The sequence below is a fragment of the Acomys russatus genome, chromosome 5 (assembly GCF_903995435.1).
Source record: "Acomys russatus chromosome 5, mAcoRus1.1, whole genome shotgun sequence".
NCBI classification, from domain to species: Eukaryota; Metazoa; Chordata; class Mammalia; order Rodentia; family Muridae; genus Acomys; species Acomys russatus.
In genome coordinates this window covers 24,534,945-24,547,473 of record NC_067141.1, presented here as the reverse complement: position 1 = coordinate 24,547,473, position 12,529 = coordinate 24,534,945, and the positions used below count along the sequence as shown (strand labels likewise).

The window sequence follows — 12,529 nt, the reverse complement described above, 5'->3', positions numbered from 1 at the left end:
ACTCAGACCTCCCATGAGGTCCTAGGCAGGCAATTTTTCTGAGGCTCAGTTTCATTATATGAAAGATGGTTATGCAAGATTCCCAGGGCTGGCCACCACCAGACTCACTCTCTAAGACCTCTGTTATGTGACAGGTGCTGTGCTGACGATATGTCTGACCCACAGGGAGAGGCACTGTACAAGGGAAATGGATGGTAAGTCAACCACCCAACACCGGAGATGATTGTGACAGTGACAGAAGCATGCAGCATGAACATGAGAGTCAGGGGCAGCCATATGGTCCTGGAAAGGCATGTTTGGGAGTTTGGCACGTGAGCTGAGACCTTAGCAACAAGGCAACGGCGAGAACAAAGCACAGGATACCACAGATGCTCTGCCACACCAGATCCTCTATTCTTCCTCATGGAAGAGAATTCTCTACCAAGCAGATGAGCCTTGTCCCAAAGTAATGAGCTTCCATGCCTGGACAAGCCAAGGACGCAGGGTGGGGAGGGGAGGGGATGGACGATACAGGAAAGGAGAGCTGAGAAATTCTGAAATATGTAGACCCCGTTTCAGCACCACAGACAGAGAAAAAAATCTCACAGATGGTTTACCAGGGATAGAGCTTCCTCTTATAAGGCAGGCATGGTAGCACATGCCTTTAATCCCAGCACTCAGGATGCAGAGGCAGGTGGATCACTGTGAGTTCGAGGCCAGCCTGGTCTACAAAGTGAGCCCAGGACAGCCAAGGCTAACACAGAGAGACTCTGTCTCGAAAAACAAAAACAAAAACAAACAAAACAAACAAACAAAAAGAAATGAGTTTGGGGCTGGAGAAATGGCTCAGCAGTTAAGGGCACCCGCCTGCTCTTCCAGAGGTCCTGAGTTAAATTCCCAGCAACTACATGGTGGCTCACAACCATTTATAATGTTATCTGATGCCTTCTTCTGCAGATAAAGCACTCATATACAATAAATACAATAAATAAATCTTAAAAAAAAAAAAAAGAAGGGGGTTTGCTGCCACCTGCCCGCACCTCCTGGGAGCTCTTCCTGATACTGACCAGCCACACACAGCTGCACCTGCTCAAACAGACCATCCAAGACTTTCATGCACCAGCCTCAGCCATCATCACCACCATGACATCTGCCCACTGTCCACATTCACCCTGAATGTCACTGGCCCCCCAAGCTTCTGCTCAAGCTCTCCCTCCTGCACACCAACTGCGAAGACTTTTCTTACCTACCAAAGCCTGGTGGCAACAGCGTGTCTTTAAAAGTCTTTTTCTTCTTGTTCCCCGCTCTACACTGTGAGCTCCCAAGAAGCTATGGCAAATTCCTGTTTTCCCTCCAGCCCAGTGCCTCCTGGGTACCCATTTTTCAGCTGCAGAAATGAATCAACGAATTGAGTTCCAGATGTCATTTTTTTCTCGACATTTGTTGAGCGTCCATGATGTCAGGAGCTGTGCTCTAAGTTTCACACATGTCTTTATTTACTGGTAAGCAATGGGGAGACCGGAAGCGGGTGATGTGCCCAAGTTCACACAGTGAAGAGGAGGCAGAGCCTGCACTCAAACCTGGGTTGGCTGCACAACCTGTGCCCTTGACCATGGCTCCCCCTCTCTCTCTCCAACCCAGCGCACTGCCATCTGCCAATCCCACAGAGTCTGAACACAGCAGCCATGGTCCCCTGAAGTGATTCGGGATCTTTTTTTAGCTTGAAATTGAAATCACTGATGCTTCAAATTAGAACCCCACAACGAAAGAGTCAAGCCTTTCAGATCTGCTACAGTGAAGCAGCCCGCATCCGCCTTTTCGGCGGGATCTCTTTGCTGCTTTTGAGCCAAAAACCACCTGTTCTTGGTCAGTATAGAAGGTGAGGCTATCAGTTTTCCAGGTCCAGAGATGTATGGAGAAAAAGAATCTCACTTCACAGATGACTAGGGGCTCCCCTAAGAGAAACAGCTATTTTAACCCCTCAAGAGTAGGAAGCCACCAAAAGCCTTGGGCTCTCTGATGGCTGTGGTCCTAGAATGGCAGAGATTTCGAATGCTGTGATCCTCTGCAAGCAGACCTCAGTGGCTTGGCCAGAAGTTACAGCTCTGTGGGAACAGGCATACCCCGTGCTCAAAGAGGGGGACTAAGACAGTCACCGCTTAGCTTTGATGTGAACCAAAACTGACAACCCAAGCACAAACACAACATCAGGCCAGGAGTTCAGCTCCAGTCCTGGTAACGTCCGTGGGTGCCTGGCCTGTCATACAGAATTGCATGCCCATGGATACTATTTGAATAAGATATAAAGAGTTGGGAGGAGGCAGGGAGTCTCAAATTCCTACACTGGTCACTGGGGTCAGCAGTGGGCATGCGATAGTCTCTGGTGCTATCCCAAAAGACAAAACAGAGAGAAAGAAAGAGAGATGACCTGAGAGGTGGAAGTGCTGTTTGGACCAGTGGGCACTGGCACTGGGGAAGCCACAGAAAAGCTTTACCTCCACCCTGGGATATGTCCTTAGAGGTTAGAAAATGCATGGCAAATGGAAACTCCAAAATTATCTGAAAGCCAGGCCGGTGCCAGGGCAGGGCTGTGTCAGAGGGTGAGTGGTCAAGGAGCAGAAGTCTAAGGCAAGTTCGCCTGCTCAGGGCCTTGGGGGAGGCCTTACCAGGGACCTGTACTGAGCGGCACCTACCCTGGCCTGTGTGTTCAGCTCTTGGTACTATGTTTGTCACTGGACACATCTGAAGGAGTCACTGCCAATGCATAGCAACTTGCCATCATTACAACTTATTATTATTTGTTTGACAAGTGTTCTCTAGTCTTCTGTTCTGAGTCAAGCATGTTAATGAGGTAGAGAGACAAGACATTCACCAACAGACACTGAAAAATGCTAGCTTTGTGCCCAGAACTTCTGAGCCCCCAATCATCTTTGGAGAGCCTGGGGTAACATAGTGACATCTCAGGTGACTAAATTCTCAGTACCACCTCTGTTACCAACGAGGCAGTGAGACCTCCTCATATGTTTATGAGTAATGCTCCCAATGGATGACTTGGAGAGACTGGGTCTTGCCTGTCTTTCCCACAAGCCTTGCTGAGGTTCTGAGGCTGGGGGATGCCTTGGAGCAAGCAGTAGCTGCTGTCATGCCATCTGGGTTGGAAGCAATGGCTTGGGTAGCCGTGTGTGAGACAAGTCTTATCTTTAAGGACCCTACCTAAGAAAGCTTTTACAGCACACTCAGTCTCCAAGGAGGACACTGGGACATCCCTCTTAGCGGCCTCGCTCCAATATAAACCGAGATTATAAAAAACAGTTCCAGGCATCGCTGGTGCAAGTGTTTAATATGAGGGGAAAGGTAATTAGCGATCTGCAGCGTGGCTGTTCGAGGATGAAGGATATTGCCGTCTGCTTTAATTGCAAGGAAAAACCTATTTAGGGAAATTAACACAAAAAAACCGAGATCGGCCACTTCAGGGCTAAGAAAACAATCACAAAAACCATAGGAATCTTCACAGCCCAGCACTGGCTGGCTGACTGGTGAGGGAAGGCCCTGGGGACAATTACGAACACCAGAAAACACTTTTCTGGATGTGTGCCACCTTGGCCCAGGAGGTGAGGACACTACTCCATAGTGCTCCATAACCTTCTTCGAAGGAATGTTCTATTTGCAAAATGAATGGACACACACACACACACACACACACACACACACACACACACACACACACACTAATGAACACTGCAGAAAAACTGAGAAACAGAAAACTGGAGGGTGTTATTCTGTCATGTGGGGTAGGGGTGGGGCAAGGGCTTTCATCTTTCCGGCCTGTAGATGGGCTTATGCAGATAATTTTGATTTCTGCCTTGCTCACTAAATAGACCTGCACTATACTCCACAGGCATGGAGGACTCCTTGTAGAGATCTGTGAAAGGCTCCCTTATGGAGCCATAGCAGATGTTGGCTGTCCCTCTTTACTATTCTCTTATTATTTTATTTGCGTGCTGTGATTGCTGTTTGCTTTCAACACAACTCCCCGAGGATGGAATCTTAGATGTGAAATTACCCACTTGGCTCTCTGCTTCCTGTAACATGCTGTCATGTTGACCTCCCCAGAATTCCTGGCACTCTGTGCTTTGCTCTAACGACACGGATGTGTTGTCACCAGCAACAGGTATGATGACTCTGAAAAGTGGTTGCCAATTTGAAAGGAAAAAGCTGGCATGTGTCCTTTTTGCTTCGCTCCCTGACCCATGCACAGGTGGAAGAAGTGTGTGGGTCTCAGCTCTAGGACGGGGAAGACACCCAGTCAGGCAGCCTGGGTAGGGCTGAGCATCTCACATGATCAAGCTTGCGACTGTGGGAAGTCAGCTGAGTTCTCTGTGCCTCACTTTCCTCTTCTACAACACAACAATGACTCTAGAAGTCACTTCTAAAACAATGTACATATTAGAGGGGGAAGTGCGTGACAGATTGGTACACCCTAACAGCAGCAAATAAGGACACGGGCCTTTGGTAGCACTTGCACCAGATACAGTTTGCTTGCTGTATGTTTTCTGGTGAGGTAGCTTAAGAGCTCCTAACAAGACATGGTGGGTATCTCAGTTCTGGCTACTGAGCCCTGGGATCCTCCTGTCTCCAGCTCTCCAGTGCCGAGATTAGATGTGTGCCTCTGCACCACATTTTTTTGCATAGGTGTTGGGGATCTAAACTCAGGTCCGCATGTTTGTGCAGCGCTCTCCCGACTGCCCCGCCTCCCTGGCCTCTTGCCACAGCTTTTTTTTTTTTTTTTTTTTTTTTTTTTTTTTTTTTTAAAGCACTGTGCCCAAAGTTCCACTTGTGGTTCTGGCCTATCAGGCCGGGGCTGGGATTGGGCCTTGGGTCATTAACAGGCATTTTTGGTGACTGCAATGCCAGCCATGTCTCAGAGGCTAAGCTTAGCAGCCTACAGGGCATCACAGTGACAGCCAGCCCTCTTTGTCTTCTCCTGTGCTGGCCACGCACATCTTCCTATGGCTTTCTTAGCTATTGAAGTTCCCAACCTTCACAAAAAGCGCACTTTCCCAGCCACTCCGTGCCATCTGACGGCCTTCCTAGCCATTGTCACTGAGCCAGTTGTCATGTCTCTCAGTGAGAAAAACTTAGAGACACTGTCATCAGTGTTCTAGCACAGGGCTCTGTCACCGCACTTTACAATCATGAATGGAAACTGCTTTAAAACAAAAACAACACACTGCTTACACTAAGCATGTCCAGATGTTTCTCCTTGTCAGGATCCCCTAAGAGATTTAGTCTAACAACATGGACAAAGCCTTTACTATATAGTATAAGCGTGGAGAGCTGCTCTCAGATCCCAAGGAGCTGACTGGGGCCCCATTGGCACTGGGACACTTTCTACAAGGAGCCACAGTATCTTCCAACCTTGGTACACTGCAGGGCATATAGCCACACCCCTATGGCCATTGATGGGTGAGTATGTGGGCATCAGAGCCACTGCGGTGAAATGGCTTAGGCATGGCGTGCACACACCACCTCACTCAGAGCTGAGATGATCTTTTAATGAGAGCAGAGTTCTCATGCTGAGGCCAGGGTTTTTTGTTGTTGTCGTTGTTTTGTTTTTTGTTTTGTTTCACCATCCCTGACTTCAAAAGGGCTGACAAGAAGCCTCGCTAGGTAAGAACAGTTATCGCCAGACCTGAGAACCTGAGTTTGAACCCTGGAACATGGTGGAAAAAGACAACTGACCCCTGTAAGTTCTAACCTCCACATGTACAATACAGTGTGTACCCTTGTACACACACACACACACACACACACACACACACACACACACACACACATACACACACACAGAGAGAGGGGGGGTGGAGAGGGATGGAGAGAGAGAGACAAAGTAAATATTAAAAGGCTGACAGGCTTTACTCAAACCTTACAGTTGTTTTGGGAGAGAAGTGTAGTCATCAAGTAAAGAAAAAACAACAGGAAAAACAAAACAAAACAAAACACCCCCCACCCCCGAAGGTAGACTAGAGAAAATCTTGTGCAGCAGGAAGCCCTTCATTACGGGCTCCGGCACCAGGCGCGATGACAATGTCAGGGCAGTCTGACCGAGTTGAAGAGAGAGCAATGGAGCTTTGTGGATACTTAAGATGGTAAAAGTCAACTCCCACTTCTACAGCCGCCCCTCGGTCCCAAGGTTCAAACCACAGCACGCAATTTCAGAGGGAAAACACAAAGTCTGACATCCTTTACCGGTTCTTTCAGGCAGCAGAGAGAGGAGGCCTGCCAAGGGACCCGGGGAATGAGGACCGCACACTGGCACTCGGGGTAGCTTTACCCACAGATTGCCATGTCTCATGGAGCGCTCTAGGGGACAGCTTCACCCCACACAGATTCATAAAGGGACACATAAAGCCTTAAAAAAAAATAACAATTCCTCCAAGATGGAAAGCTGTTCACTGAAAACACAGAGCTGTCGTCCCCTGGGAAGTACACGCCTGTGTAAAGGCTTATAAATGATTTTAATATCCCGGTGGCAAAATTCAGCAGCCAAGGAAACAGCTCAGGCGGGAGGAACAGACTTAAATCCAAGCACCTAACACTGAGAAATTCCACTCCAGGCAGCTTGGGAAGTAGAAGAGGGCTGGGGGAGGGGCTGTTTCTCACCCCCAGGGACCAACCCTTCTGTGCCCCACAGGCCTGTCATCAGTGCATGAATGTAATAAGTAGCCTTGTGGGACAATGACTCTGGAGTGCTAACTCCTTCCACAGGCCATGCGTAAATTCACAAAACAACACACAGCCCTAACAGGCCTTGGGTGCCAAGCCAGACAAGCCTAGAATCCGTGGAACTAAGAGCCCCCAGAACAAAATGCCTGTTTCCCAAAGGCAAACAGATTAGTATATTAGAGGTGGAGGGGAGGGGGAAGGCAATGGACAGAAAACTATGTGAGTGGTACACAGGACATCCCCAGAAAAGTGCTGCCCTAAGGCACTTCCACCTCAGAGGCCCAGGCTTCTTTTATTGACCAGTTTATCATGGAAACAGTCAAATGAGCTGAACATCAGGGGTGCACATCCATCTGCAGCCCTCATTTATTATTGAAATCCTTCTCAACCTCCTGGAACCCCCTTCTCTGCCATCACAGGGCCACCCACACACCACTCAGAGCCCCAGTGCCAGGCCCAGGCCACACCCCTTCTGTCTCTAGTGTCTCTCACACACAGGAAGAGGGTTTACGTCACAACCGCATCCTACAGAAGATGATTCAACCCAGTCTGCATTTCCAGGAGGTTACAAACCCCGTGAACTCAAGGAGTTGCAGCCGGCTCCAGCTTCTCCATTCTGGAAGAGATTTCAACTGTTCCAGCACACGGAAGCCCGGATTAGCTCATGCCACCCTCAGACCAGGCTCTGGATGGTCAAGAGTAGTTTAAAGTGTCGCTCAGCGATGGTGCGAGAGCAACACATGACTCCTTCTTACCTGCCTCTCTCCTTTAACAGTTGTGATCTTTTCCCCCTCTATTTTTGTCACCCTATACTATCATGAACAAACTCCAGAGATGTATGAAACGACCACAGCAATTGACGTGGAACACAGGACAAAGGCTTCACGGGCCATCTCACTGGGACAGGCAAGGGTGTTTTTTTTTTTTGTTTTGTTTTGTTTTGTTTTTTAAAGAATGCATGTGCACTGAGGTTAACCGCCCTCATCTGTTCATCACCTCCACTTGCGTGTGATTTCCAACAAACTTGAGGCAAGACTCAGAATAAATGCTGAGAAACAAAAGCTCCTGACAAGGCCCACTTTGGCCTATCCGATCATTAAAAGGGCCATCTTTCCAACCTACTGCGTACTCTTTCATTCACCCTGTTCCCAAAGAGTAACAAGTCTTCTCGTACAGAAGATCAAAAGCAACATCTAAAAAAACCCCCAAAGAGGCAGGATGCCCCGAAGCACCAGGATGCAACTATCTCACTAGCACCAGCATCAACTGCAGGGGAAGCTCACGGGCACCAAGGCTCGTGCGCAACAAGATTCCTCAAATGAGCAGGTGTCACCCCACTTTGGGGTTTGAATGAACGTTGGTTTTGGAAGCTTCTGGACAAGGAAGTCTCCTCTCTGTGCCCACCCCAGCTTTTCCTTGCCACTGCCCCATGCTCTGTAATCCTTAATGACCACCAACCATGCAATGAACACAGACTACCCAACTCTTAGCCACTCACAGCACACTTCATGCTAGCCAATACCACTTAAAGGCTTGATGACTCGCCCTTAGGACATGGGAGTAGGCAAGGGCTCCCCTCCTATTTGTAGATTCAGAGCTAAGCCACCCACAGAACTGCATGTGCCTCTAGCATCATGACAGTGTCTTCATCTTCCTCATGAGTACCAGTGGCCAAGTTCCACATATGCTTTCTCCTCCCAAAGAACTATGAAAACACTCCAACCTCGGGGACAGAGGAAACGGCATTCTCAGGGGTTAGGGGACGCGCAGGGAATACAGGCCACGTGGCCTAAGCCATCCACCATCCTGATGGTTGTGCTCAGAACCACAACCCTCCCCCGCGTGAGAGTCGGCGCTCTCCCCAAGCGGCTTGATACAAACACCTGTGCCCTACCTCAATCAAGAAGTCCCCGGTCCTTAGTCCGGCTTGCCATGCCACCCCACCTTCATCCACGGACTCCAGGTACTGCAGGGCTGGGAATGCCGGTGTGGGTGTGAATTCCTCAATGGGGGTATCGGCTAGGAAGACAAAGAAATACTGTGCTTGAGTCTGGGAGAGATTTTACAAGTTGGTCATTCCACCTGTCCATGGGACCCTGGGAGGAAGAGGGTCACTGCACTCCCCATTGGGGAGCAGTGGTCCTGGCTAGCTCTCCCCAGAGAGAGGCTCATAACTCACATGCACACCAGTAAGCCATGGAGGCAGGTGCATGCCAGCACCCCACCATGCCTCTTGGCCTCTCTGTCGAAACCATGGAATAAAGTGCTCTGCAGTACATGTCTACACGTCTGTCATTTTCTTTAAAAGTATCAATGACTAAACATTTTCAGTTCTAAAAATGGAAAAGTTCCTTTCCCTACCACACAGAGCTAGGGAAAGACCATACTGAAACCGTCTGCCAATTTCACAGCTATGCGGACTTGCAACCCAGGGGATTCAACTTGGAACAGAGACAGAGCCCAGTGTTGACCCAGTGGGTGGCTGCTGATTTGGAGTCTGCTCTGAACTCTCTCTGGGGTTAGGTGGGTGGGGGGACCTGGCTTTCTATGACCATCACAGGACCAGCATGCCTCTCAGCAGAGCAAAGCTGGGCTTCTGGGTCCCGTCAGGGGGCCGCTGAGGGACTTCCTCGGTCCTCCCAAGAGAGGCCGGGGGTGGACGGGTGGGAAGGTGTGATGCCTGGGTTGGGGGAGGGGTAGGCGCATTACACAGGCATGGACCTGCACCCTGGGGGTGGAGAAGACTTCGCTCTTCTCTTTTGGGATGGATTGCTGTGGGCGGCCAGAGCCTATGGCAGGTGGGCAAGCTAGCCAGGGAAGGAGGCCTCCAGAACAGGTACAACTGCCACATGGCTGACCCCTACCTGCCTCAGGCAGATGACTCTTCTTGAGCAGGTTGATGTCATTTTGCTCTTATTGTGAAGGGAAGCCCCACAGTAAGGGCAGGCATGGGGCACCACTTTGGGCTGTGTCCCACAGTCTCTCACTCCCAGGCCAGTGTGTGGCACTGACAGCTTAGTCTGTGACAGAGGTGAGCCTTCTTTTCCCATTGCCTTTGCAAAGTCACCTTAGAGGTGAGTACCCAGAAACCTGCAACCCTAGGAGCTAAAACCATCCCCAGCACAGGCCAGTTTCTGGGTGCCTCAAACTTGGGCTGGGCCATGCTGGGTATGCGAGACCAGGAGCTTTGAGAGCTGGTACACTGTGACTGAACTAAAGCCCAAGCGGCAGGGTCTCCCCAGGACTGGGAGAAAGGGGTGGGGGTGAGGGAGAGAGAGAAGCTCATTTGGAGCAGTACTGTAGATGGAAAATTAAAAACATGCCTGTAGGAAGCCTAGATGTTTTCTGAGAATGTTAGAGAGCACCGTTGTCTAGCAACCAAGTGCCCCCAGGAAAACGCTCGTTTCATGCTTAATTCCAAGCTGGGGAAGATTCTTCATACAAGCCTGTATGCAACACACACACACACACACACACACACACACACACACACACACACACACACACACACCATGGATGGGAAGGGATCCCAGAGCACTTACCTTTTGCCCCTCGGAGCACAAATCCAAAGCCCTCGTTGTCTTTCTTCTGCAGGACCACCGTCTTGTCCTCAATAATGCAGTCACTGTAGAGAGAATTCCGGGGATAGCGACCATTATTGTAACCGGTCATCATCACGGTGGCTGCTCCACCGCCGGGGACGCTCATCATCACAGCCAATTAATCACCCAGCTCGGATCCAGGCAGCATGGAGGAGCCTGGGCAGCAGCTCGGTGCAGGAGGAGCTGGGGGTGGGGGGGTAGCAGGATGGGCGAGCGGGGCACAGTGGGATGTGGAGGGGGGCGGCGGGCGCGAGAGCCAGCCGGGGAAAGGAGTCATGGATGCTGGAGGGGCTGCCCAGGCCGCTGGGGAGCAGGGGGCCCAGCTTAAGGGGCCCAGGGGCTGGCCAGGATGCCACCGCCCAGAGCAAAGAAAGTAAGTGGCCCGGGTGGTGGTGGCGGCGGCAGAGGCAGCAACGTGGTGAAGGAGGTCCCCAGGCCTGTCTTGGCCAGACGCATCTTCCAAGGAAGCGGAGGAAATCAGCCGGAGGAATAAGCAAGACAGCTTCTTTGCTTTGCTGTTTCTTGAAGGGGCTTAAAGAGGAGATCAGGCTCTCTCCGTTTGTTCAGTGCGTGAGCCAGCAGCAGGCACTAGGGATGCAGAGACCTGTGCCTTGCAGCCAGCGCCCCCTCCCTCCCTCTCCCCCGTCCTAGGGAATGTGGTGTGCAGCAGGAGCCCCCACAGTCATCTGATGAGCCCACAGTGCGACCGGCGCGGCTGCCTGGGCGTCATCCCGCGCGCAGAGGAGCCGCAGGCTGGGCTGGTGGCCGGCGGGAGGGGGAGCCGCCAGCACTGTGTCTCTCCTGGTCACGGAGGCCAACACTGAGGGGTGAGAGAGTGAGGTGCTCAGGCCATTTCAGTCCCACCAGAGCTGAGGAGGCTTCCTCCTGAGGAATATGCCTTGCTGAGGACAGCGAGGGCAGCATCCTCCCCACTGCAAGAAAGACCAAGGACCGCAGGGCTCCTCTTTGTATGGTATTTCCATTTTCAAAGGAAATAGACTAAAAAGCCTCAACTTTGCTGTTCCGGCCAAAGCTGCCTGTCACGAACATTAACAGAGCCCTGACTGTCCACCTAGAGGTGTGAGCAGGGGACACAGGACAGAAAAGTGCTGCCTAATGGCTTGAGAGCCACCAACTGTGGTCCTCGCTAGCCTTTTTAGTGGCTGCTGAAGGGCAGGAGACAGGATTGTCTGCATCCCAGATCCAGCCACCCCTACACACACACACACACACACACACACACACACACACACCCGCCCCGGAAGTAAGTCAGAAGGCAGGAAGTCTGGGGGTTGAGGGCTGGAGAAGGAGGGAGAGGGTTTTCTTCTCTAGGGCCCCAGTGGGAGGTGTGAGGACAAGGGACATGGTGGACAGAAATCGTAACAAGAGGAATAGCAGAGCCCCAGGCACAGGGGAAGAGGCCTATGGTGGAAGTAAAGAGCAAATGATGGGCTCTGAGTCCTAAGGTGATGAGAGCTGGTTTTCTCTGGCTTGTGGTCCACAGGAAGCAAGGACCTAGGGTCTGGTCTGTGGCTAATAGCCAACTAGGACAGGACACCCTGGATCTGGAGGAGCAGGGCAGCCCCTTCTAGCCAGCCTAGCAGGCCTGTCCAACCTTTTGTCATTGTGACACTATATTGACATTACCAGTTACAAAGTCCATGCTTAAAAACCAGGCAATAATGTTACAAGGGGGGGGGGGGGAATACGGCAAAACAATCTCACAATGTTTGAGTATGTTTATAACTTTGAGTTGGCCCTATTCAAAGCTGCCTTGGGGTACATGTGGTCAGTCGTCTACTGGATAGACAGACCTGGTAGCAGGTGAGGAAAGAGCAGTGGCTTTTCAAGGCTCCCATTTGGCAGGTGAGACAGATGGTGTTGGGGGACACAGAACTCACCCTACAATTACCCATAACATGGTCATGAGAAATAATGCCCCAGGGAGGGTCTATGTTCTGGGAATTGGCTATGGGGAAAGCATCACTGGCCGAGCAGCGACAGGCTTGGGAGTGACACAAGTTGCACCAGTCACAGAAGTCTGAGAAGGCGGCTGAGAAGCTTACCTACAGCCCTGCTCTGAGATATCCTACCAGCTTCCCAGATGGTGGGCACAGGTAAGTGAGACATTTTTTCCTCAGGTCTTAAAGGCCCCCTGCACTCTCAGAGCGGCCCCTGGTGGGCGGTCAGCTGTACCATCAGGGCCCACCAACTAGGGCGAT

General features: G+C 51.0%; 1 protein-coding gene across 6 annotated transcripts in view; it reads right to left on the bottom strand.

Moving 5' to 3' along the window:
- The window catches only part of Shank2 (SH3 and multiple ankyrin repeat domains 2), a 433,328-nt gene that overhangs the window by 124,298 nt on the left and 296,501 nt on the right, over window positions 1-12,529 (bottom strand). For all 6 annotated transcript variants that reach the window (XM_051145729.1, XM_051145730.1, XM_051145731.1 and 3 more), the window contains 2 exons: window positions 10,248-10,330; window positions 8,600-8,724 (listed from right to left, as the gene is read on the bottom strand). In XM_051145729.1, the coding sequence (XP_051001686.1) occupies window positions 8,600-8,724; window positions 10,248-10,330 (208 nt within the window). The remainder of the gene's footprint in view (window positions 1-8,599; window positions 8,725-10,247; window positions 10,331-12,529) is intronic.